This window comes from Notothenia rossii (assembly GCF_949606895.1).
Source record: "Notothenia rossii genome assembly, chromosome: 2".
Classification (NCBI taxonomy): Eukaryota; Metazoa; Chordata; class Actinopteri; order Perciformes; family Nototheniidae; genus Notothenia; species Notothenia rossii.
This window is the reverse complement of record NC_136904.1, coordinates 52718660-52743243: the sequence shown is the minus strand read 5'-3', so window position 1 is coordinate 52743243 and position 24584 is coordinate 52718660. Positions and strand designations below refer to the sequence as shown.

The 24584-nt window shown below is 39.4% G+C and overlaps 1 protein-coding gene across 1 annotated transcript in view; it reads right to left on the bottom strand.

Annotated features, from left to right (window-relative positions):
- Window positions 1-6932: 6932 nt before the first annotated feature.
- Window positions 6933-24584, bottom strand: part of cUnh2orf76 (chromosome Un C2orf76 homolog) — a 37692-nt gene continuing 20040 nt past the window's right edge. The window contains exons 4-5 of the mRNA XM_079667259.1: window positions 23483-23564; window positions 6933-23033 (exon numbers count right to left, since the gene is read on the bottom strand). Coding sequence (XP_079523385.1) covers window positions 22957-23033; window positions 23483-23564 — 159 coding nt within the window. The 3' untranslated portion in view covers window positions 6933-22956. The remainder of the gene's footprint in view (window positions 23034-23482; window positions 23565-24584) is intronic.

The following is a 24584-nucleotide window of genomic DNA, read 5'->3' as shown; positions in this document are numbered from 1 at the left end:
TGACATGCCCGATTTTTTCTTCAGAAACAATTACAACACTTTAATGAAAAGACTCTGGCTCACCGACTTCATTACTGAGATCGACCAGACTCTTATTGATAAAGAAATTTTCACGGATGATTGGATGATCCAAGGCGCTTCGGAGGTGTTTCTGTGGTTCTGTGTTTCTGTGTTTCTGTGTTTCTCTGTGTTTTTGTGTTTCTATGTTTCTGTGTTTCTGTGGTTCTGTGTCTTGGTGTGTCGGTGTTTCAGTGTTTTTTTGTTTTTGTGTTTTTGTGTTTCTGTGTTTCTGTGTTTTCTGTGTTTCTATGTTTCTGTGTTTCTGTGTCTCTGTGATTCTTGTTGTGCTGGCTGAAGGAAGAGGGACGGGGGAGGATGAAGAAGCAGAAAAATAACTTGTTTTGTAAAACGGGCAGCACGTCAGTTTCAAGGAAAAGATGACACCGTGTTTATGCATGACATGCAAAATATCTTGAAGCCCTACAACCACAAAAAAAAGATTGTGTTAAAAATATGGCAAAAAAGTCGTAATATTGTATAATGTATTGTTTCATCGAAACAGTGTTAAAATCACAAACTTGCCTTTTAGAGTCGCAGTCTTTTACAAAAATTCTGTTTTGTTAAGAGCTACCAAAACATAGTAAACATCACAATTATTCCCCAAAACAAACTGGGAATGGGGATATCGATAACATATTTTAATGTTTAATTTTCTTCAGGGCTACCGTAGTGCACATTGATGAACACTTTAAAACAAAAAATAATGCCTACAAGTGTAAATGAGCCGGATTTTAGCTCTGAGCTAATTTCCATCTGTAGCCCCGTCACATACAGCATATAAGAACATGACATTTATATATATACAGCAAAAATAAAATACATGATATGCAGAAAGAGCATGAGCAGCATACAAGCATTTACCACATGGCAGTACAATGGAGCAGCTATGATATATAAAGTGCAAGATAAGATAAAAGCGCTACATAAAGTGCAAGAGGAGATACCCCTGTGTTAAAGTGCATTTATTTAGCGGTGATTACACGTGTGTTTGTTGCTCAACCATTCTTTAAGTTGACCTTTAAAACTATTGAGAGTGGGACAATCCCGTATCTCAGTTGGGGGGCTATTCCACAATGAGCTGACTTTAATGGAGAGGACATTTTGTCCAAAGGTGGTCAGTCTGTGGTGGACTTCACAGTCTCCTCTGGTTTCTGACCTAGTGCTGCGTCCAGTGTGTTTTCTGTGGATGAATTCCCCCAAGGGGAGGGGGGCCAGCCCATGTAAATATATTTTTTTTAAAAACACATACTTTTAAAAGACATCAAAATGTCAAAAACTCAAGAAATTGTGATTTTCAAGTATGGTACAGTGGTGGTATGACTGTGGCTTTCTGTCAAACACCTGGATAGCTCTCTTGAACAGCTGTTCTATGGGTTTCAGGTGTGAGGCACAAGCAAACGACCAGTTTGTAAAACAGTATTCAATGTGGGATAGAATCATACAGTGGAGGTATGACTTTGCAGCATTGACAGTTAAGAAAAAGTTTAAAATGTTGCAAGTTGAATTTAATGGTATTGGATACTTTCTGGATATGTTTCTTAAAAAGTCAAGTGCGAGTCCAATATGACACTCCCTGTTCAAGATACTTGCACTGGGAGACTAGTTCTATTTCTGCTCCATTTAAAAATACATTTGATCCTTCGATTTTGATTGATCGTTTACTGAACATCGTCGTTTGCATCAACATGCATACTGTTTTTGTTGTACTCATACTGTCAATACGTAGTTTGTGTTATCTAGCTTTAGATAGAATGTTTTTTCTTTCTCTTTGCATAATTTGCATCCACAATCCTTTGCCAGTAGGTGTTTCCACAGTCCTTGCGGTTTTCCAATTGTTCAACTAATTGGGAGCTACTGTAAGCTATTTGTATTTGCATTTTAGCACATTACTTCCTGCAGTGATTCAGAAAGTATTGTGTTTGGGCTTTTTATTGTGAAAGGGAGACCACTACTCAGAACCAGACATAATTTCATAGAGAAAGCGAGTCTTATAGGGAGCCAATTGAAATGCTAATGTCGTCTTTATTTTACATCCATTACAAATTTGTGCAATCAATTACTTCATTATGATAAGTTGTCTACAGCCACTTTAAATGCAATCAATGTATATTTCTAAGTGCTTACAACTTAAAAGATCTTTACGTACAAATGACTGTATATTGAATATATTTCTGTACCCAGTGTTGAACAGGACTCAAACCTTTGAGAGATGAAAAAGGACACATCTGCTTTAATCAACTGCCAAGTAGTCAAGTCTGCATTTGTGTCTGTTCATTTGTAAAACGTGGAATTCGGTTTCTTTTTAATGACCTAGGCGGATTTTGGCTTTTTTTCTCTTGCCAAGATACTTTTAGACACACTTTGAGGTATGCAAAACCTTAAAACTAGAACACTGATGGCTGGCTTACGCTGCAAACTTCATCACCTTTTAACAAGAGAGTAAGTATCAGCAGAAACAGAGAGAGAGATGGCAGGCACCTTTACAGACACTTTGTTTTAGAGAGAACCCATCCCCCCTCTGTCTAGTGATAAGATGGCAGGAAGGGGGGAGGAGGGGGCAGGGCCAGGCTCACACACACACACACACACACACACACACACACACACACACACACACACACACACACACACACACACACACACACACACACACACACACACACACACACACACCAAAAGGCCTGACAGCCATAGGACGAGGTAAGGGTGACAGTAAGGCATTGTGTGACTAACTTTTGACGAGGAAGGTGCTTTCTTTGTTCTGATCAGCCCCAATCTGCATACTCTGTCTGAATACATTGAGAGTTACTTTTGACTCTAACAGTGTTCCACTGGAGTCATAGCTTTCTGAACTTATTTCTTAGCAGCAATTCGGTTTCTTTTAAATGAAGTGGGCGAATTTTGGCTTTTTTTTTTTTTTCTCTTGCCAAGATACTTTTAGACACACTTTGAGGTATGCAAAGCCTTAAAACTAGAACACTGATGGCTGGCATACGCTGCAAACTTCATCGCCTTTTAACAAGAGAGTAAGTATATAAAACGTTATTTTGTATATTTTACACATCAACAGAAACAGAGAGAGAGAGAGATGGAAGGAAGGGGTGATGAAGTCTCCCCCAACTCTACAGACACAGGCCATAGAAAAGAGGAAAGTGTGACATTAGGAAGGCAAAAGGTGTTTTCTTTGTTCTGATCAGACCGAATCCGCATACTCTGTCTGAAATACCTGGAGAGTTACTTTTGTTAGAGCTTTCAGAGCTTTCTGAACTTATTTCTTAGCAGCACTGGGCATTTTTGTGTTGTATTGTATACAGTTGAAAAGTGCACACATAAACAGTCAAGCATGGGCGGTAAAAATGTGTCTCCTCAGGCTCTCTAATACACACACAGTCATCTCTCAAACGAGGTGCCTGCCTGCTTTCCAGGACTTTTTACAGCCTCTGGCCGACTGCAGGGCCATGGGGTGTTAAGACAGGCACCTATAGCTCTGGAGTGACACACACACACACACACACACACACACACACACACACACACACACACACACACACACACACACACACACACACACACACACACACACACACACACACACACACACACACACACACACACACACACACACACACACACACACACACACACACACACACACACACACACACACACACACCTCCTTGGGAGGACATCAGTGAAGGTCCCCACACCCGCACACACACAAACACACACACACACACACACACACTTGGGGGGCGGGCCCACCTGTCACTTTTTATGCATACTAATGTGATTGAATTATTTTTTATGAAACACCATAAGGTGCAACAGTGGGGGCTTTTCACACCTATGAATACACATCAACCCCCTCCTATCGACGGATCTCACACCTACTTGAGATCTCACACCTCGAACAAAGGGGAGGCGGGACTTAGCTCATTAGCATAAGTAGGTAGAGGTGTGACCTGTCACAGCACCTGTCACTTTCTATGCATACTAATGAGACGAAAGCGGGATGAATCTTACTACTCACATGGTGTAAAGTAACTAAGTTTATAAACTTTTATAAGTACTATACTTGGGCACAATTTTGAGATGCTTGTACTTTATTTAAGTATTTCAATGTTTTGCTACTTTGTTCTTCCACTCCACTACAGTTCAGAGGTACATGGTGTACTTCTACTCCACTCCATGTATTTAATACCTTTAGTTACTTCCCAGATGTGGATGAATGATGTGAAATATAATCAAGTGTTAAATCAGACTTTAGTTCCACCTGGAGTAAATCCACAAGCTACCCTGCAGTATACAAAGTCATTCAAACTAGCTGCACCTTTACCAGCTTTGAGAACACTTTCATGATCAATCATTATAAAACATATCTTATAAAACGGACAAGTCAAATCAAGCAATCTGATTGGTTCTTAGCCGTGATATACTGAGCGTATACCACGGGTAGAATTGTAAGTTACTTTTCACAACAAGTCAGTATCCCTCCGCGTCTGAGAAAAACAGTTTGCTTTTCATACTGGAACAAGAAAGCAGCGGAGAAGTAACGGGGCAGAAGCCCTCCTTTTTGACGCAGCGGTCCAGACATAGACATCAAACGGCAAAACATATTCAGTGTGCAGTTCCTTTGGCATTAGGGCAGGGATATCTAGATACTTTTGAAGGTTTAACATAATGAATTGTGCTACTTTTAAAGCCAGCAACGATGTTTTCAAATCTGTAATCAAAGAGGTCCGCAAAAACGCTATCGACCAATCAGATTGCTTGATTTGACTATTTAAATTTCTTCCGTTACGAAACAAACTTACAAAGCATAAAATGGAAACATTTAAGATTAACTTCGACCTCCGGGGGGTTCTTACTATAATATGGAGGAGTGGATTGAGCAGTGCCTATCTCCAGAAAAAAAAAGCACCTAAACTACGACATCCAGAGCTACGTGAAGAGCAGGTAGACCAACTGGAAAAGTAGCACCATTCAAAAACGTTCTGATGCGGATCTTGAAACAAAGCAGAGAAATTATGACCGTTAGTGGCCACAGGTGCGAAAGCTCTCTCCAGAGCTAATGGAAGCTCAATCTCGGGGGCCGGAGAAAGTGGAGCAATATTCTCGCCACGCCAAGCAACAGCTTCGAACAACCTCAACCTATACAAGTGACCACGTAAGCCATGCTACTGATGCTGGACAGTTTTTCAGTGGATGCACAATAAACAGCAACATACACATTAATGTAAATAAACAGCAAAATAATGGATCAACGCTCTCTGTCTAATATGTTCGCTTGCTGTTAGTGTTATTGCGTAGCAACCACCTTGCACTATGTTTTGTGCAGAAGGCAACGGAGGGACTATTTTATTTTGAACATCATTATTTACTAATAAAAACTATTTAAATTAGAGTGTGTATTTTTCTTTCATATTGCCACACTTGATAACCGTTTTATAAAAGCAATAGCTCACTTCAGGCCGTGATATATGCTCATTATATTACAGCTAAGGGGGTTGTCGACCCTCCGCTTCGCGTCGGGCCGAACCACGCCCCTTAGCTGTGATATAATGAGCATATACCACGGCCTGTCGTGAGCTATTGCTTAAATATATGTTATTCTTAAATGAACCAATCTGCACAATGACTACTTTTACTGTCACTACTTTAACTATATTTTGATGATAATACTTTTCTACTTTTACTTGAGGAACATTTTGAATGCAGGACTTTTAATGTAACAGAGTATTCCTAAACTCTGGTACTATTACTTTTACTCAAGTACAAGATCTGAGTACTTCTACTTTTACTCAAGTACGAGATCTGAGTACTTCTACTTTTACTCAAGTACAAGATCTGAGTACTTCTACTTTTATTCTAGTACAAGATCTGAGTGCTTCTACTTTTACTCAAGTACCATATATATATATATATATATAGATATATCTATCTATATATATATATAGGCCTATATATATACACCACCTCTGTTTATAGCCTATGAAAAAAACTATTAGAAATAGAAGGCTAAAGCTAACGTTAGCAGATAGTGACAATGTATGCTAGCTAGCTAGCTCAACGATTCCTTAAATAATATTGCCACAGAAAAACGTTTCAGTTCACAACACGCTCAGCCGCTCCGACAGGGAGCTCTGCTCTGAACACCTGAACGGCCCGTTCTAACAGCTGTTCACCAGCGGTCCAGTCTGTGCCACAGTGACTCCGGACGTGCAGTTAATATTAACGAACGCACCCGTAGGTAATGTAGCTGCTGAAGCTTGACCATCATCTCGGAGCAGCAGAGCCTTATTATACATCCATGAGAGCAGGCAGGAAGACTCGAGCACACAGCTCGCACTTCATTATAATATATAAAAAAAAGAACGCCATGCGTGTCATGATGGCACATAACAGCTCACGGCCGCAGATTACTCGGGGTCCCAGACCCCCAAAATATTTTTATTGCAGATCTACATGAATCACACAAACGACCTATTTTGGATTGAAAACGGCGAATTTCACCGAAAGGTGACAAGTTTGCACATGACATCTGAAACGATGTAACAACACTTTGTGGGGATGCAGCTAGGGATGTGAGGAGTGAGGGACACGGCTTAGAACGGGCGTGTCGCCTTGTAGGACAGGAGAGTGTGTGCACAAGTCTGCCTTGATCTATGAATTCATGTCCGTGACACTCACTGCTGCCCACAGCTGTTTTATAGAAGGAAAACCTCCTTCACTTCATGAAAGACACACACACACACACACACACACAGTTGGAGATTGAGAGGATGTTTAAAACCAACCTCGTCTCCGCGTGTCGTTTGGTAAGCTGGGTAAATTCGTAAAAAGGAAGGGATTAAGAAACACCAGAATGCAAGTTAAACAGTAATCTTGTTTTAATGACACAAAGTAATAATACAAATACAAAGGAAGTACTTCCTGCTCTTTCTCCTGTCTTACTCTCTGGTCAGCCTGAAGAGAAAGAGATCGAACCAAAGGAAAACACAGGCTTTCATACTGAAAACACAGGAGGAGGTGTGTGCGTGCTTTCCCCCAGAGGTCATCTTATTGGGAGAAACCAACACATGGCCTGTCGCACCCAATCAGTATAAGAAACCCGGAAACAAAAAGTCTCTTTCAGTTTGACGAAAACCCGATACCTTTTGGTGTCTGGTACGAACCTGCTCTAAACAACAAGTTTCCTTATCTTATTTCACATCTTGCAGCCAGCACACACACATCCCCTTTATGGCCCTTTGTCCCTGTGTCCATCTTCCCCCCCTCAGGTTACCACACACAAGTTAAAAGTATGTTTTAAGATATAGTTGTTATAGTTGGCTAAATATACGTAATACATGTAAATTACTTTCATATCAATAATAACGAGGAACACATTACCTATGCTCTTAAGCAGTATTAGAGATGCTTTTCAAATAGTCAAACTTCACACAGGCCCAATATAGAGAACACACTCATTTGTCCTGCAGCCTTTCCATTTGTTTGAGCTATTGTTCACATCTTTACTTCAAATAAAAGGTTTCACATTGTATATTTCCAGCTTCCTTTACACATACTGTTATTATTAATACAAAGTAATTAACCACACACCTCTATTTAAAACAAGTAGATTTCCCTGATAATTGACATGCTGAAAATCTTAAGAAGAATGTCCCCTCCCCCAGCTCTCTCGTCCCTGTCATAAAAGCTGCTTCTATTTCATATAGAGTAATAAAACATGTTCAAGCTAATTTCTCCACAATGTTTGTAGCCATTTAGTACCCACACATGAAAGAATAAAAACAGAGGTATATAGTTGAACAGTAATCACGCAGCACATATATTTACTGCAATGAAAACACACACATTTGCCCTAAGCATGTGTAACGCACCCTCTTCTTTTATGAGGGAAACATTCCAGAGTTTTGGAGCTATCCCCAAATAAGGATGTCCCCTGCTCACATCCCTTTCTAAACACAAAGACTTCACCTCAATATATTGGGGAGGGAAAATATACTTTGTCCCCTTCTATCAGAGTGGTTGCCTGAGTGCCAGAAAGCAGCATCCTTGCGTGTTGTTGAATCCTCAGGGCCCCCCTCCCCCTCAAAGGAATACGCCAACAAGGGCAGCTGATAGGGAGGGGGAGATGCGGCCTTTCTTTCAAAGGTGGAACTGATGAATCTGATCAGAGAGAAGTAGACTCCTCTGCTGCCTCGAGAAGTCCCCCAGCCCGCTGACGCCAGCTTCCGAGTCGTCTGCTGTAGGGATGTCCTCGTTGATGATAGCCAGGTCCGTCCTGATGTCCTCCATGGTGCCATCCGGTGATTTCCTCGCCGCACACTGGCTCCAGTAGTACCAGATGTCCCCCTTTGCTCCTCGGCGGACGGCATGAGATGTCCTCTGGGTCACTCTCTAGAGACCGGGGAACCTGGGGTTGAGCCACGTAGGCCTGTTGACCTTCAGCCAGACGAACTCCGCTGTGTCGGCCTCCTGCTCCTCGGGTCCCCCTTTTGGCGTCAGGAACCTGTGTGGAGAAATCTGATACCCACCCCTCCAGTCTACGCTCAGGGCTTCTGGGCCCTCAGGTGTTTGACCCACCACTGGTAGGCTGCTTGGAGCCTGTTGGTGGGGGGTCTTAAAACAACAGCTGTCTGTGAACAGGTTTTTTCTAAATTAGTTGCAGACCTCCTATCTGCCAGTGCCGCTTCAGAATCTTAATACTTGGCCTGTGTCAACAAAATAAACCCCAACATCTTCAGGTGAACTAAATAACATATTTGAATAGATCTGAATTTCTGACAAGCATCTGTGTTATTATAAATGAAATCCTTGAGATCCTATTTAAAATCTAAATATAATATGAACTGCTAATGTCTCTGGTAATGGAACACACTAATGTTATGGATTAAAAACAACTAAAAATCATGATACTGACAAAGTGAATAATTTCCAGGCGAGACTGCTTCTACCTGTCACTGCATAGATATTATCAAGCTGAAAAATGAATACAGAAATCCAACATACTGTCATCAAATGTCTTTCTATTATGAATTTAAATTAAATGTATCCCCATAATGTTACCTCAATAAAGTCTATGGCTTTTACTTCTTTACCAGGCTAGTTACAAGATGTTGTCTAAATTAAATCTCATTACATTACTATGTTTTAGCTTAACTGTAATATTTTCTTTCTACAGTTCAAACCTCAGTTACTTTAATACCTGTTGAAATATTACAAAATTGTTTCATTATCACAGGTCAACTTCTCTGGTATTCCCTTCTGGAATGACATCTCTCGCAGTAGCCCCTTGGCCACTGATTCTGCATCTGTGTTACCTGTTATAACTCAATCCATATTAGAAACATGTCAACATTAATCAAACAGTATCTTATCCCCAGATATGGAGCAGGTTAAATCTAAAACTGTCAATCAATGGTCAGATTGAACATCTGAGTTGGGGCGGCAGGTTTCTTTCAGTCCCTAAATGAAAAAATCCCACACTCCCCCTTTTTACACATGTACACATGTGTAACAAACTGCTGTATGGGAATAAAACCTTCAGGTAACCAGTGGGTACAAGAAAATACCAAACATCATTCACAAAAGTACATTCATTATTTTTCACAGTAAACACTCCAGGGAAAATAAGTGTTCATTTCCAGCTGGCAGTCCTAAAAGAAACAGAATCTTTAGATTTTAGTTTGAGTTTTACATTTGCAAACCGCCAACTCCTGTGGGAATTAGAAACGGGTCACATGTGCGTTTTTCCAAATGTGTGGATATGTAGGAAACCTGTGTTTCCCATGGAGCTCCAAAATAATGTGTTAGTCTAAAAACATGCTCGGTTAGTCATTGTTTTAGAATCATGCAATTGCACTGATCACATGCAGAAATTCATTCACACTCACTCTGTCAGGTTGTAAAGTTAAGTTCGGTCAGCCCCAGAGTCAGTCATTGATAGTGCTTTTCTCAAGTCACACTGTCAGTCAGGGTCAAAGGTAATTTGGTCTCAGTTTTATTGGCCATGTGTCGTGCTCTGCAGAAACTTTGATATTTCAGCAAAGGCCAGTATCCTCTGCCTACAAAAAATCAGTCATATATGGAGCGCCATCATTTATCAATTCACGATTACCACTTTAAGTCAAATATCTCTAACTTGTCATCGGGACGGCTGCTTCCCACATTTCCGGAAACTTGGTACAAAACTCACTTCATAATAGTACTACTACTACTGCAATTTATTTACAACTAAGTAGTATTAAAATGTCTAAGAAATCTAATTCAGAAACTTGTGTACATAACTATTATCTTAAGTCAAAACATTACTAGGATCTGTGTAGCTCTGCATTTGATAGCTCATTATACTCATTTATCTTCAATTCTGGTCTACTTTAAAACAATGTTAAACTCTTTAGCAGTGTGTGGAACCTTGGGTGTCCGAACATGCAACCATCACCCTTTACTTTATCAAGGATTAAAAACAGTTTCCATCCTAAAGCCCTCCTATGGTAATAACTATGCCACAATGGTGAAATCAATATTATAACAAATGAGATCACTACTTTATTCACACATGAATCAAAATCTCTTAAAGAATCATTTATTAATATGATGGAAAGATTGAAGAATATGGTTCTACACTGTGCTACTCCAAAACACCCCCTGCTTAAAGTGTAGTGCATATTTCCCTCATGTCTCCCCCTTTAACCCTCAGTGTGTTTTTAGGATGATTTTTTCCTTTTACTTCAATGGTTTCCTTTTTACTGCTATTTTAAATTTACCAATAGATTAATTCATGGTTAATACCTCGTTTTATCTTTACTTATTTATCAAGTCAATTCAAGTTCTTTAAATGTGGTGTCTTCTATGTGCGTTTTTTGAATAAGTGTGTTTATGTGTAAACTCACTCATTCCTGTTCTCCTTTTCTCCTCCCCTGGTTGTCTCAAGCCGTGACCCCGACCTCCTCACTTCAAATCGACTATGCCAACTCCTCTGATTCTGTCTTCTCTTCAGTCCATCAGCTCTTGAATCCATCCGCTGTAACTGTTTTAGGCAGCCTTTGGCCCAGTCACATCGGCAGCCCACATCATGCCACTGTTCTTTGCACTGCTTTGCATTTCATCTCCTCCTTTACAGTCTCTCTGCTGCTTTATGGAGGGCGGATTCTGCTCTCATGTCCCCCACTCTGCTCCTGTGCCAAATCTCGTGGCTCAGGTTCATGCCCTGTCTGAGGAACTGATGAGAGTATTTCTGTATGTCAGCAAGCGGTTTGGTTCTGGATGCCTCAGGTAGAGACGGTTCAGCTCTAGTTCTCTGTCTATTTGATGGAGAAGGAGGAGTCTCCTGTTGGGTTAGGTCTTTTGTCTGCTTGGAGGGACGGGGTCGTAGCCTTTCTAACTCAGAGGGGGAGTCCCGGTCCCGGGACGCATTATCCATAAGAAATCTAGCACACTGAGATTAAATCAATCCAACCCTTTCCACTCTGTCTCTTTGTAATCATACTATCTGTCCTAGTTGCTAAATGCCATCTAAACAACACCATTAATGTCTACTAATGATATTACAAAAACTCCCTTTATAAATTGTTTCATCCATTGTTACATATCTACCCAACCTGACTCTTTCAGGAAACCATTTTCTTCCATAAATTGAAATACCTGGTTCAAGCATCACATATTTCACACACTACGAAATAACATCTCCATACTTTCTCCAATATTTTAAATCCCACTGTTACTTAGAACAATAGTAAACCTGCAGAGCACACTGATCAGATCACAGTAATATAATTTGACTCAAGTGTAGGCCTATGTCTACTTTCCATTATACTTATTACTTTTGATGAATATTTATTTATATCGTGTAAATTCCTTGTCTATGATGTGCAAACAGTTAGGGTATAAAAATGTGTTTTTCTTAAAGTATTTACACTCCACGGATTCTTGAGTTTACTCATCTCCTGGTGTTGTCGTTCCTAAAAATGTTAGCAAACACAAAACTCCCACTACAACATTGATAGATAAATTGATCTAGCAAAATTAACTCTTTTCTAATTCAAAATGTGACAAAAGAACAATGATTTGTCTTTCACAAGATGGTGGTCTAACAGAATGACTCTTGACCTCATGGGGTCAAATAGATTTAGCCATGAGGCGGCTGACTTTAAAATGAACTGGGACAAAGAAACCACATGCATGTGGGTACATAATAGTCTAGAAATATAACACAAAACAACACTACTTAAACATAATAACAATTCAATTGACTTCTGGTGAAAAGCATGAAGAACAAAACAACTTAATCTACTCTCAATGTTCATGTACACCATCACTGTGTATTTAATCAGTAGTTACCGGTTGTATCCTTAATCAAACTATTTCACCATCTTCATTTATTTTAGGTTACTCATTCAACAATATGACATTCTCCCGAATAGTAGTTAACTTTATATAACTTTTACTCTATATTTTACCAACAACCTTACTTTTCTCTCTCTCTCTCTCTACTTCCCAAAACATCTAATTTCTCCTGACCACAAGTTTCTCATAAATCACCCCTTTGTGTAACCGTGTGAGATGGCTGGAGCAAAACCTCGTGCAGGACCTCTGTCATGCTTAAACATTAACAGATTCCCTCTGACAAACTTACAAAAACCTTCTCTTTACTTTCTACTCTTTTGTTCCTGTATTTAATATAATTTTCCCCTTGGAATATAATTAAGTACAAGTCTCAGTTAATGACAACTACCATGCAATTCACAACGCAATGCAACGGTATCAATCAGTTCTCAAAGACTATGTTTAAATAGCAGCAAATCATTGTTTCTTATTTATTTCAATATATCTACCACTTCAAATCAAACCTTGATCTGTTAATTTTCTATGTATTTCACTCCAACTTCAGATCAATAGAGAAAAAGCAAGCAGACACTCTCCGGGCCGCTGCTGCTCTCGAGAGGAAAAAGGGGGGGGAACTCTCACAGACAAATACTGACACCCACCTCTCTCTCCCCCGCTGCAGCTCTCAGCCTCGAAGGGGGGCTTCTTTCAACAATTAACACTTCTGCTATCCTTTTATTCAATTTTTCTGCTTGAACCCACTGTTCTCGTAAGCTCTTAACTCACGCTCCTCTCGTTCAAATTCTCCCTTCATTATGACTTCGTATCTATTCATCTGACTTACTGTCTTTGTTACCAGTAAATATTCATAGACTTCGTATCTATTCATCTGAATTACTGTCTTTGTTATTAGTAAATATTCAAAGAAAAAATTCCCCGTACAGTCTATTCAGCTTTTATTGTCCGATGTTTATTCCAACAACTTTAGCAAGCCTCTCAGCGCGCTTCAACACCGTCTTTCAACAATGTGACGCTGACATGGAGTCGTAACCCAGGCTTACAGAACTCTTTATCGTGACGTTTGGCTTTATAGATCCAACCCCAACACAACAAAGGATATAGTGAGGCCCGGTCACTTCAGAATGACTTTCTGAAGTTTGCGTTACTCTCCTTTGGATCACTTATAACATAAATAACTAATCTCCAGCCCCGTCAAGCTTTGAATTTGTTATTTTGAGTCAGTCTTATATGGAGACTTAATACTACCATTTAACTACTCCAGACAGCATAACTGTGGGGACTCTATACCTCCACTTTTTAAGCCAGGGACTTCAATACCCTTCCGGCTGCAGGAACTCAATATCCTACTTTACAACTAAAACAAGTATTTGTATTGTTACTATAAAAACACTGTAAACTTCGTCTGACAACCCTAACATTTGGAATATGGTCAAATCACAGATTTCGAATTAAACTGGTGTCTGCTCACCTGGTATTGTACAGAGCTCTGTTTTTAGTTGTCAGAAGAGGCCGAGATGTTTAGCCCTGGACTATTCCGTCCGCTTGCTGCTGGTGGTCTCTTCCCTGAAACACCCCACTCAGACACGTCGGGGTCACCATTTGTTGGAGATTGAAAGGATGTTTAAAACCAACCTCGTCTCCGCGTGTCGTTTGGTAAACTGGGTAAATTCTTAAAAAGGAAGGGATTAAGAAACACCAGAATGCAAGTTAAACAATAATCTTGTTTTAATGACACAAAGTAATAATACAAATACAAAGGAATTACTTCCTGCTCTTTCTCCTGTCTTACTCTCTGGTCAACCTGAAGAAAAAGAGATCGAACCAAAGGAAAACACAGGCTTTCATACTAAAAGCACAGGAGGAGGTGTGTGCGTGCTTTCCCCCAGAGGTCTTATTGGGAGAGACCAACACATGGCCTGTCGCACCCAATCAGTGCGACACAGCAGAAGAAACCCGGAAACAAAAAGTCTCTTTCAGTTTGACGAACACCTTTTGGGGTCTGGTACGAATCTGCTCTAAACAACAAGTTTCCTTATCTTATTTCACATCTTACAGCCAGCACACACACATCCCCTTTATGGCCCTTTGTCCCTGTGTCCATCTTCCCCCCCTCAGGTTACCACACACAAGTTAAAAGTATGTTTTAAGATATAGTTGTTATAGTTGGCTAAATATACGTAATACATGTAAATCACTTTCATATCAATAATAACGAGGAACACATTACCTATGCTCTTAAGCAGTATTAGAGATGCTTTTCAAATAGTCAAACTTCACACAGGCCCAATATAGAGAACACACTCATTTGTCCTGCAGCCTTTCCATTTGTTTGAGCTATTGTTCACATCTTTACTTCAAATAAAAGGTTTCACATTGTATATTTCCATCTTCCTTTACACATACTGTTATTATTAATACAAAGTAATTAACCACACACCTCTATATAAAACAAGTAGATTTCCCTGATAATTGATATGCTGAAAATCTTAAGAAGAATGTCCCCTCCCCCAGCTCTCTCGTCCCTTTCATAAAAGCTGCTTCTATTTCATATAGAGTAATAAAACATGTTTAAGCTAATTTCTCCACAATGTTTGTAGCCATTTAGTACCCACACATGAAAGAATAAAAACAGAGGTATATAGTTGAACAGTAATCACGCAGCACATATATTTACTGCAATGAAAACACACACATTTGCCCTAAGCATGTGTAACGCACCCTCTTCTTTTATGAGGGAAACATTCCAGAGTTTTGGTGCTATCCCCAAATAAGGATGTCCCCTGCTCACATCCCTTTCTAAACACAAAGACTTCACCTCAATATATTGGGGAGGGAAAATATACTTTGTCTCTTCAAATTTAACACACATGAATATATATAAGGTGACTTTAAAATGAATATACTAGATTTAACTTTCCTGCCATAACACGTTACTTTAATACTTCAAATAATCCTTCAACACACACACACACACACACACACACACACACACACACACACACACACACACACACACACACACACACACACACACACACACACACACACACACACACACACACACACACACACACACACACACACACACACACACACACACACACACACACACACACACACACACACACACACACACACACACACACACACAGTTTTTTAAACAGTCTGAATGAAACGGCAGCTCTCAGCTGTGTATTTACACAATTAATGGCCCATCAACCACAGCTCTCTCCCCCACTCCCCCCATGATCTTTCTTCTCCAGCAGCTAAATTAACTGTAGGTTACTCTGAGGGACAAGCTTACAGTTAGACACAACACTTTCATTGCAAGTGACCCTCAGTTAGTTGACTTTTATGTTCAACTGCTAAATTCGTTACTGATAAAAAAGGGCTTCTACTGTACCTAATTACCTTAACACTAGAACCGCCAGAGGTTTTTGTATAGGCCTACCTAAACCCGTCAAATCCCGCTATTAGAATGCAATTTTTAACAACATAGGGTGCTACATAACACACTTTCAGGAAAAGTCAGTCTGGGAGACTTTAATATTTTGTTGAAAAAAAGTTACATTGCACACACACAACACACATCACACAAATTGACCCGATTGGCGGTTCGAGTGTTAAATAAACTCATTAATTAATTAAACAAGTTCAATACGCATTATTCTTATTCTTATCATTCTTTATGAGCGCAGAAATAGTCTTAAAATCAGATCTGTTTTTTAAATGAAATCTGACGGCAGGCAATTAGCTCTGATCACCTATGATAAATGCGCCGCACCTAATCGCTGGCCATTCAGCCACAGAGCTCCCTCTATACAAATCAAACTGTAGACGGTGTGAAAGCAACTATTGTTTTAAATAATGGTCGGAATGTGACCTGTGAACCTTCTGAATTACCGTGGGACAGCACATTCTAAACTGAAATGTTCAATCAATAAAGTAACATCTTATCTTATCTTAATAATATCTTCATATTAATAAATCATACAGTATGTGTCCGAAAGGGAGCAGGAGGAAGCAAACACAAAAATATACAAAAAATATACTGCATATTAAAGCAAACGATTGTAAAGGTAACAGTATGAGCATAACAAATAAAGAAGTGTAATGTAAACATTTACATTATTATTATGATTATTTAATATACAAAGACTATAGATTATTGAATTACAAGATTAGATATACTTTAGTTGATCTAACATATTGATGTGTTCAAATGCTCTTCAAAACACAACTGAAAGTCCATGAAACTTGTCTTTCTGTATTTGTGAATGAAGCGCCATCTCCTGGTTAAAACCTGAAATTGAAAATCTGGCAACGCCCTCTTGGAAAATAGTGGGAGGGCTTAGCATTCCTCTATACAGGTTTTAGGCAGTTCGTAGGCAGGAAGCTGTAAGCTGGAGTCTGAAATTAACTGCTACATCTGTAGAATGTGTGTTAAACTTGTGATTTCTGCATTGAGTGACTTCTGCCTAGCAGATACCAAGAAGAGGCCCCTAGGGTCTTAATTATCAATAGTCCTTGCAATTAACAGGGGAATTCCCAGTTACATTTTCAGATAATTTAGTTAAAGTCTTGTTAAAGTTAATGATTAGTTTCCTGTAGACCCATAAAGAGGCCTTGGGAATTAGGCCACACAGTTTGCTTTTGTTTCTATTGCCATGTGGGTGCGTGAAAGATGCTTTAGGGCTGTTGCAGCAGCTAGAAGGGGATTCCTGCTCAAATTATAACTGTGTGTTTTATTTGATTTCTCGGTTTATTCTTTCATGTGATGGTACTAAATTGCTACAAACATTGTGGAGAAATTAGCTTAAACATGTTTTATTACTCTGTATGAACAGAGAGCAGTTCTGCATTCCAGTAGATTGGAAGAGCTGGGGGAGGGGACATTCTTCTTAAAAGATCTCCAGCATGTCAAATATTAGGGAAGTCTACATCATAAATATATGTGTGTGTTTAATTACTTTGTATCAAGAATAGCAGTAATGTTTTCCTCGGTATTGTGGATATTAAGGTAACTCACATGTGATATTTGTATAATCCAACTATATCTTAAAATATGCCAAGAGTAGGTGAAACGAAAGGTGCTTTAACAACTGAGGGGGGGAGGATAGGAGAAACTCTATGCAAGAATGCGAGACAATAATAACCAGATTGGGCTGTATTGCTTCAAACTTAAGGGTCGCCTCTGGCTCGCGCTGATTGGGTACGACAGGCAATGTGCTGGTCTCTCCCAATGAGATGACCTCTGGGGGAAGCATCCACACACCTCCTCCTGTGTTTTTAGTATGAAAGCCTGTGTTTTCCTTTGGTTCGCTCTCTTTTCTCCTCATGCTGTCCAAGGGGTAATACCTCTCCCAGCGAGAGGAACTAGAGCCGGAGTAATCCGGATTACTTTGTGATTGAGGTTGTATTTATGTTGTATATTTTACCATTAAAGCAGATTATTGTTTAACCCTTATCCTGGTGCTTTGACTTTTCCTTCTTTTAAAACAAACTCATAGAGGAACGCATAATAACAAATCATTACCATGCTGTCATGAACGCGCTGTGCTGTTACATGTATGCAAATTGACGTGCTTGATGTGAAGGGGCATTTTGGTTAAAGTAGCGCATGCGCTATGAGCGCACATACGGGTACTTCTAAGGCATGCCGGGTAATCTGTGACGTTTCGCTCTCTCAAAAGTTGGGCCATTTTATCATCATGCGCCAATGAGCAACTCTCATAGGAATGAATGAGGCCCCGCCTCCCACGCTGTATCCAGTTCTTATTATACATTCATGGTCATGCCTGGCTGTCAGAGTAGAATAACCTGTATGTGCACTCCCACTCTCGGCTCAGTAAAATGAATGGAGAGAGAACATAAATCTAGATTTGGTTTTTAGTGCATTTTACAACTTTAAGGACCTAATGATTCTAATAAGGGCTATACAATAGTTCATACTGGGTAGTTTAAAACAAATTATCTGCTGATTTACAGACGTTTCTTTCCCCATGTTATTCAATGGATGAAAAGTATTCCTTTTTTTATATTCCAATTCAAAGTCCATCTGTCTCATCTGCAATGCGAGCGTGGGTTTATCGAAGAAGGGTAATTTAGGAGTGGCATTTCAAAACAGTGCACAAACGCTACGAGACGGAATTCCCTCCTAATTCTGCCCTACGCTCCCAAAAGGTGAGGGACCTGAAAGGACAGCTAAATGCACAGCAGTCCATTTTCACCAGGCCCAATAACAAGAGCAAGGCTGCTACCATAGCATCTTATCGTGTCAGTCACGTGCTTGCGAAACACATGAAGTCTTTCAAAGACGGCGAAGTTGTGAAAGAAGCATTGCTGGAGGCTGCCGACGCGCTTTTGGGGGACAGTAAAAATAACAGTAGCATTTCAACAGGTTTTTGATATAATAAAAACTCAAGTTGGATACCGTTATTAATCAGCTGTAAGTTTTAGTTTGTTTGAACTTATTCATTATAATTATTGTACAAAATGGTATAAGAATGCAAACTTAAATTGATTATAGTCTATTATCAATTCAGGTTAATAAACTAGTGTTGCTTGCATCCTATTTTTAAAAAGGCATTTCTTTTTATACTCTACTAAAATGCAAAAATGTCTTTTTTATTGCACTGTTGCAGCAGATTCCTGTGTAGCTTCAGATCTGAGTTGTCTTATTAGTAAGCCTAATTTATACTTTTTTAGCAACACTATTTTTATATAATGGCAAAGAAAGGCTTCAGAGTCTTTTCTTTTTTCCCTGTGTCATATGTGGCAGCACTGTTCAATGTTTCTTGAAAAAATTAACCACTGTAGTATGTGACGTGTCAATAAACTTCAACTCTGTATCAACAACACTGTTGTGTAACTTCAGTTAAATACTTGTATGTGTGTAGATTAGAAAGAGGTAAGATAAAGGATCTGCAGTATTTTATGAAGTATTCATCGTACAAAGGTCAGTTTTATACAAGTGGAAGTGTGTATTTACCTGGTAGTATAGGCTTTCAGTAATGGCTACGCCTCTCTATTTGGACTGGTAGATCTCGGCAGACTGGCAACTTTAAAAGTAGCTCTCGGTTCAAAAAAGTTTGGGCACCCCTGATTTAGTAGATATCTACAAACAAAGAGTCAATATTTTTCTAAAACCATTTAGTGCTTCACATAATAAAATACACAACGGCTGTAGCCTGATTATATGCTTTAGGAGCTGTAGGTGTGTGTGGTGTAGGTGTGTGTGATACAGTGTGTGCGTAGATGCAGCGGACAGACAGGTCTCAGTTGGTTTGGTGTCCTCTGCTTACTTTTAATACTTGTAAATACAACTTTTGGCCCGTAATTTATTATTTCCAGTTTCCAATTTAGTTTCCAGTCTCTGTTAGTGTTACGTTATGAGAGTGTTCTAATACTTGTTTGATTCTGAAATTGTATATATTTATATAAATATAAATGTGTGTGTGTGTCCGCATCTGTAGCCTGTTATTGTCTCATCATACCGCACTGTGAATGAATTTAAAGTCAATATATAAGTCATCATGAACACATCTGTCCATCAGACAGAGAGCTGCTGTGCCTCCTGTCATCATTAATGGACATCTCTTTAAAATGACTGCTCAGAGGAGAGGAGTTCTCATTTCTCTAACCGCCTGCTGCTTCCCCTCCTCTCTCCCCTCCTCGGCTCTTCCGCTCGCATCTCCTGTGGGTACAGAATGCAACTGCTGCTGTACCCTGTGACCCCCGTCCCTCGAAAGCGCCCTTCCCTTAATTCTACTGGTTCACTGACATATCATCGAGGTCGTTCATTAGGTCGCGTGAAGGTTTTTACCTCTGCTCTAGAACAACAGTGGACTGTTTTTATTATGTTGTTTACTTTACTATATATATATATATAACCATATAACCATTTTACTCTGTAGCACTTTGAGTTTTGTTTACTCAAATGAAGAGTGCGCTTACAAATAAACGTTTTGGGAGAAACCATCGTAAAATAACCATATTACCGGAAAAACCTATCATTAGAATAAACCTTTATGGATACAGTACTTTTACTGAAGCTGATATTTGGTTTAATATTCAGAAAGAGTGCTTGAATAAGTGTCCTTTTTTATTTTATTTTTGGATAGTGATGTTTTAAATACTAAATAGAAATACTTCCACCAAATAGATCCTGATACATTTATTGGAATCTTCCAAATCTCCAAAAATACTTAATTGGAAGAAGACATTTTTTAAGGCAAGTTATTAGGTCAGCATTAGGAGTTTCAAAAGTTTGAAATGGGCAAAAAAAAAAATAGGACTCTATGGCAGCGACTGGGCAATACAAACCTTAAAGAGGATAGAAACATTGCATCTTTATTCAACAAAACTAATGAAAACATGTTTTTCCAAATGGATTGACCCCTGAGGCCTGTGAGACGAAGCCGGTTGTTCGTTTAGCGGGCTAACTTTAGGGAAAACTTGGGGTTTCCGGTCCTACGACGCTGGTTCTCTTTTTAGCGGGCTAGATACCCATGGTAACTTATGCTGAGCGGCTAACCTGGGGCCTGTACTACGAATCAGGATTTTCGTTTAGCAAGCTAACTTCAGGGATTTCCGGTCCTACGAAACTGGTTCACTTTTTAGCGGGCTAGATAACTTGTGCTGAGCGGCTAGCCTACACCGGAGCAGGGTTCCAGGATAAGAGATCAACTCAGTGAAAGAACCGCCTGCTGACCAATCAGAGCTCAGTGTGCGGAGGAAATACAGTTTAAACTGCCGTTGCAGGAAAGACGGCCGGTCAAAATCACAGACTGTTTGAAAGTGAAAATGAATAGAATATCACCTCCCATCTTCAGAGCAATCTGACTATTATACTATTATGTTAAGAAAGCTTAATTAAATATCTGCCACAACACAAGTAACCGGATCAAAGTAACATTACGTAGCCTAAAGTCCACGGCACTGTGAGTGCAGACGTTGATGTGTCCCATTATCATTCATATCACATCATCATTTATCATATATTTCCTTTTCTGAGTCAGCTTCTTGAGCCGTATCTGGCCGTGCAACACTCAGAGCTAACCTGTACTGGAGAGCATGTGTGTGAAGAAGCTGGATATAAAAGGAACTCACCTTGTGCAGCAAGAGAGAAAGCCTTTGAGCTCCATACTGTTTCAGAAATAATCCTTGATAATCCACGATATGGCGTTTCATCACGGCAGTATTTAGTTTAGACAGTAGCTGCCAGGTCCCGCATGAGCTCAGCCCCCTCCTTTTTTATTTTTGTAAAGCTTTATACCCAAAATAAGCACTTTTGAAACAGGAAGTGAAATAGAGGAATATGGCTAGAAACAAACATGGCTAGAATGGGTGATCTGTTTGGTATTTTGAGCAAAACACTTCATAGACATGTTTTGTATATATTTGTATATATCTGAGACCTATGCTATTGCCTAAAAATAGCATGATAGGTGCACTTTAAGAAATACAAATCAAGATACAAATAAATACAAATTAACTGTCTTGTAGCAGGTTTGGAACCACATGATTTGTTTTAAATACATACATTTTAATATCCTTAAATCTGTCACAAGAAGTAAATCCAAGCATATATTCATTAGTAACACAAATTGTAGCCTTGCTCTTTTATGAATTTGGGCCCCTGCCCCTCTACCTCACACTTATGCAAGATGTCTTCAGATTGCAAATTGATCTTTTTGTCAAGGCAGATTCTGAAGGTAACAGGATATTGATGATAATTGATCAGCATTCCACTGTGAGTTTGATCAGAGCTCAGCAGTGATTGCAGAGTCTTTGCCCGTGATTGGATATTACCAATGCCATTTGCAGCACTGGGGGGGAGGCAGATCCTTCTCTGTGTTACTGTCAGGATATATGGCATAATATATAGTGACAGTCTCAGCCAAATGATTTGTAATAAAGTTACCATCTGCAGCTTTAAATGGAGCAATGCAGATATTATATATTGCAATCAAATTTAAATCCTTCAAAACTCAACTTGAATGCAGATAAAAATGGGAAGCATTTTCCTAAGAGGCCGATCAGCATAGTAAATGTCATCTAAAACTTGGAGTTGTGTACCTTTAATTGTTGATGCCGATGAATAGTTCAATCTATGATAAATATGTTCTATGCAACAGGGTACAATATGAGGCATTTTATTAAAATGTGATGTACTGTAAGGGAGAAACTGCAACACCTCTGTTCTGATCGTGTTAAACTGAGCATGATTACCATTGTTTTTGAAATATTGCAGTACATTTTACTATATGAATACTCTGTAAAAACATTCAAAACTTTATCTGTCAGAGAAGTTTATTCAGCATATTTATAAACAATATCAGAAACTAATGTCCATGGACACCATGAGAAGAAAAATAAAACATTTAAAATAAAAGGGCATGCCAGGGTGGTTGAAAATTATATTTTAAAAACAACCCCCAAATTAAAACATGATGGTTCCATTCTGAATTTCCCATTGACCTCTGTCCCATTAGAACGCCCCTCTGCTGTAGTTATTCAAGTAAACAGCAAACAAAGTACTGGTTACCAAGCAGTTTGGGGATTTGCTTTGAAGAGACCGTAGTCTTCTTTCCTGAAGAAGGCCACTTCTGTTTCATTTGCTGAAACAACAAACAAACATTTTTAAATTCTGATAAAACTATACTTCGTGCAGCAGATCAACTATATTAATTTTTTAAAGTTATTTTCTTCTATTCTAGGAATATACAGCTTATATTCATAGGCCCAACTGTTAGTTTTCCAAAATATATTTTTCCCTACATTTTTAATCTACGAGGACACAAGTATTTTAGCTGCAGGCACTTATTGACTACACAGTGTAGTTATGCTGTCCACCAAACTAGTGGTAGGGATCTATTTAGTCTTAGCTAATGCAGTAAATATGTAGTTTGTGTTGCTGTGGAATTCTGTTGTATTTCTAGTATGTGTCAACCCAAATTATATAAAAAATAGTCAAATACATATATTTGAAAAGAATGATAAAATTTGAGATCATTACTGACGTTTAATTTTAGGATCAAGTGGAATAAAGTTCTGTTTTTACTCTTACCAATGCCAGCAGCTCGTAGGGTTTGTTCATTTTGCAGAATGAGCTTTTCATCGTCCTCTAAACTCATCACCAACTCATTAGTCTGCAAGAAAGAAAAATGGACACGTCATCATTCATTCTCATGGTACCAAAGGATACCAATATGCATTTTTGTACAGGGCTCGCCAGTAACGGTTGCCATTGGCAATTGCCATTGCCATCAGTGGCAACCAGTTTTTAACATAAAGAAATAAGGACAGCAAACAGTTAAATGTGCACCCCAAAATAGATCAAAGTAAATTATTTGTTGTATTAAGAGTAATATTTAATTATTGTTGTGATCAGTCGGAACCATAGACTGTATATATAAATGGACGTAGGGTCCGCGACGTCCCCCATAGGATTCTGCAGAGTTGCAGAGAAGCCCTTACGGCCCGTCTACACAGCCCGTGACGTAGAAGATTTTTAATCTTCACCGAACTGCATTGTGGGGAGCATGGCATGGCTTTGCAAGCATCACGAGCATCTATCGGCATCAAAAGTTGAAAAATGTTCAACTTTTGAGGCTCGATGCTTGGCATCAGCCAATCAAATCCCGTTTATGCAAATCCCGCCAGTGCAAGCGCAGCAAATCAAACCGCGTGCAAGCTGGGAGAGCCAGACCGCAGTTCATTTCCTCATATTCCAAACGAGATATTACGGTAGCAAATCACCCGGTTCTTTACGACCAGAACTATTTACCGGGATACAAACCGGAGGAACCAGGCATGGAGGGAGGTGGCAGAGACAGTGGGTGAAACTGGTAGGTTTTTCGCCTGTTTGGAGAGTTTATATCCAGTTTACTTCGTTTTAACATTGCTATTGCTTTGTATGTCGGGGGCGGGAGATTCATGTTATTGGTTGTTGGTCGCAAAAAATTGCCAAGCTTCAGACACGCCCAGCTTCAAGATTTTTTTATGCCTGTAGTGTAGACGGCCCGTTAGTAGGCGGAGTCGGCCACTAACGGCTCGACAGTGACGTCAGAGTTCAACTCCCTGCTGCCACCGAGCTGAAAGTTCCAGAGCTAGATGAAGCTACCAAGCTAAGCTAACATGCTCCCCATCTGCACACTGCCGTGGCATTT